This window comes from Nannospalax galili, unplaced genomic scaffold, assembly GCF_000622305.1.
Source record: "Nannospalax galili isolate Female #2095 unplaced genomic scaffold, S.galili_v1.0 scaffold7, whole genome shotgun sequence".
Taxonomy (NCBI): domain Eukaryota; kingdom Metazoa; phylum Chordata; class Mammalia; order Rodentia; family Spalacidae; genus Nannospalax; species Nannospalax galili.
Genome location: NW_008359081.1, coordinates 215,063 through 218,337, shown reverse-complemented (window position 1 = coordinate 218,337; position 3,275 = coordinate 215,063). Strand labels below are relative to the sequence as shown.

Below are 3,275 nucleotides of genomic sequence, written 5' to 3'. Positions count from 1 at the left end.
GACTGGACTCTAGTTATATCTCTAGTCTTTTATCAAGTTTATTTGGTAGCAAGCAATTTTTGGTTTGGGGGTATACAACCTCATGAGGTCTAGTATTCCCAAGGCCTTTTATATCGCTCCCAACGCATTTCATGTTGCTCTCAAGAGGTCTAGTATTCCCAAGGCATTTTATATTGACCTCAAGAGGTCTAGTATTCTCGAGGCATTTTATATTGACCTCAAGAGGTCTAGTACTTCCAAGGCATTTTATATTGACCTCAAGAGGTCTATATTCTCAAAGGCATTTTATATTGACCTCAAGAGATCTAGTATTCTCAAGGCATTTTATATTGACATTGACCTCAAGAGGTCTAGTATTCTCAAGGCATTTTATATTGACCTCAAGAGGTCTAGTATTTCCAAGGCATTTTATATTGACTTCAAGAGGTCTAGTATTTCCAAGGCATTTTATACTGACTTCAAGAGGTCTAGTATTTCCAAGGCATTTTATGTGCAGAAGAACTACCAAACTTAGTTTCTTATCCCTTATTAACAATAGAACAATCGAACACTTATCAATATTGAAAAGCATACAAACCCTTGCTTCTCACTGAACTTTATAGAACCACATTTCTATTCTCTATAACCATCAAGTCCTTTACAAATGATGAATGAGGCCTGATGCGGTGGTGCAGTCCTGTAAATTCAGCTGCCAGGAGTATCTCAACAGAACCTGTTTTAGAAAAACGAAGATAGTGAGTGTGCCTATCAAACATGACAATTTCATAAACATTAAATGACAAATTTATAGATTCTATTATAAGAAAGACAGCTTTACAATGCAGTTTTAGGTCATAAAACATTCTACCAATGCATGATTTAGTATACCTCTCAAACATTTGGAAAATATTTTTCTCTGAATTACTTGGCAAAAGGAAATGAACATTTTACATCTATAATTATCTCTAGTAGAATTTGGCATCTTTCAGTAACTAAATGCTTCAACTGCATCTTTTAAAAAGGTGATTAATTTTAAAACCTTAAAAACTTTATCACTTTACCTTTTAGAGGTTGTCTTCAGAGGGCTCATTTACTGAGGACTCTGGAGTTGCTTCTTCGCGCTCCTGGTGTTGCCCCAGGGATCTTTTTTTCATGATTTCCAACCTGTGTTCTTCGTCCATCTGCATTTGCAGTTGTAGTGCAAAGAGTCTATCCTGTTCTTCTTGACGTTTCTGAAAATACAGACGCTTTTGGGTAACGCTTAATTCGAGTTCCTCTTCATCCGAGAGAGAATTCTGGCTCAAAGAGCAGAGATTCTCGACTGCTTTAGATGGCTTTGGTTGTTTTCTTCTGGAAATGGATTTACTGCTCTGTGGGCGAAACGTTTTATCTTCTGTCTCAGTTGTGCCAGCTCCAATTGTCTCTGTCGTATATGACACAGGGCTCCCCCTCTCTGCTTTGCTTGAACTGCTAGCTGAGGCTTCCGGCTTAATTTCAGTTAACGGGATAAATAAGCCTTCATGAGAACAACTTGGTTCTCCTATATGACCCTCTTTGATAGTGCAGTCATAAAACCATGACATATAGGGCCCAGCTGAGGGCACTGCATCGTCATATTGCATGTCAGAGGCTACTGGCAGGTTTTCAATTAGGTCTTCTCCCAGAGAGCTGTCTTCACAGGAGGAGGTCTCCTCAGCTGTTTCCTCGTCTTCTTCGTCTTCTTCGTCTTCTTCTTCGTCTTCAGGCTGGAAAGCCACCTGGACTTGTGGCCAAGGAAGGAAACATTTTGGCACGGTGTCCTCACAGTGCTTTTGCTTGCACTTTTTTTTTCTTGGGGACCCGGTGGTGACTGGGCTGTTGATGTCTTGCTTTTCAGTGTCTGCCTCCCTTTTCTGTTGTCCCTCCAGCCTGCATATTTCTTCCTTTTTTTCCTCCTCCGCCTTTTTTTCCTCCTCCGCCTTTTTTTCCTCCTCCGCCTTTTTTTCCTCCTCCGCCTTTTTTTCCTCCTCCGCCTTTTTTTCCACCTCTGCCTCTTCCGCCAGCAATTTCCTTATGAATTTTTCACTAGCTCCCTTTTCCTTTGTTTCGGCGGCCATGCGCTCGGCCTCCATTTTGCTCACCTCCTCTTCGTATTCTTTCCTCAGTTCCCCAGGATTACTTAACACTGGCAATGGTTGGGTATCGGGAAAGACTATGTCGGAGTTGTCCCTGCTGGCTGAACTCTGGCGGCAGAAGGGACAGCATAAATTTGTCTTTGGGAGAAGAGAAGTAAAACACGATTTACACACGGTGTGGTTGCAGAGCAGAGTCACCGGCTTGATCAGGAACTCCTTAAGAGGCAGTGGCACTACTGGAGAGACGGCTTGGTCTGTTTGGACGAGGCCGTTTTAACGAATTAATGAGGCCTACCTAACGCCACTACCATGGCACGACGCTCACTTCCTAGTGACGCACACGCACTTCCGCTACGTGGTCCCCTTTTCTGATTACGGTGGCCGCAGGGCATCATTATTGCTGCCTTAGAACGTTCTAGACCCCTCTCGACATTTCTAGAAGCCCCAAATGAAAACGGTTAACCTAGTACTCCTTAACTGTCTAGATGTGTCTGAGGAGGGTTGGAAATTCATTTGTATTGATTATGAACAGGGTCTTGCTATATTACCCTATTTAACCTTGGGCTTGTGATCCTTTTATTTCAATCCCCAGAATTCTAGAATTAGGCAAGGTGTGGTGGTTCAGGGGCAGAAGGCAGAGGGGGGAGGATCTCAGAGTTCGAAGCCAGCCTAGTCTGCAAAACCAGTTCTAAGCCTGCTGGGGCTACAAAGCAAGACCCTGTCTCCTAAACAAACAAACCCCACCAAATTCTGGGATTACAGGTCTACTGGTGCCATGCCGGGACTGCAAATTCTTAGTTTTTGTTTAAATATTTCTTCAATGTGCAGTCTCTGAGTATATTACTGATTTTTAAAAAAAGTTTGATGTCTCGCCAGGCGTGGTGGTGCACGCCTTTAATCCCAGCACTGGGGAGACAAGAGGCAGGCGGATCCCTGTGAGTTCAAGGCCAGTTTGGTCTACATAGTAAGTTCCAGGACAACTGGGGCTACAGGGAGACCCTGTCTCAAAAAAACCAAAAAAAAAAAAAAAAACCAAAAAAAAACTTTGGTGTCTCGTGATACCTGGCAAGAGATGGAATCATTTTAAGCTTCTGTTGTTCCCAAATGAAACCTTCACTAGTGCTAGCAAGATACTCATACATATATATGAGCTTTTAAATATAAACTTTTATATATAAAAGG

The 3,275-nt window shown here is 42.4% G+C and overlaps 1 protein-coding gene across 1 annotated transcript; it reads right to left on the bottom strand.

Annotated features, from left to right (window-relative positions):
* Window positions 1-1,043: 1,043 nt before the first annotated feature.
* LOC103725393 (E3 ubiquitin-protein ligase RNF168-like) lies at window positions 1,044-2,485 on the bottom strand. Its single transcript, XM_008822737.1, has 2 exons — window positions 2,440-2,485; window positions 1,044-2,347 (listed from the first exon to the last, which is right to left on the bottom strand). Exons 1-2 carry the CDS (start codon window positions 2,483-2,485, stop codon window positions 1,044-1,046), a joined length of 1,350 nt encoding a protein of 449 aa, XP_008820959.1.
* Window positions 2,486-3,275: the final 790 nt, after the last annotated feature.

Bases quoted from the DNA above. Each gene is read 5' to 3' on its own strand.
- LOC103725393 (XM_008822737.1), bottom strand. From the start codon at position 2,485: ATGCCCTGCGGCCACCGTAATCAGAAAAGGGGACCACGTAGCGGAA. The intron at 2,348-2,439 runs GTGCGTGTGCGT...TCGTCCAAACAG, and splicing joins AAGGGGACCACGTAGCGGAA to ACCAAGCCGTCTCTCCAGTA.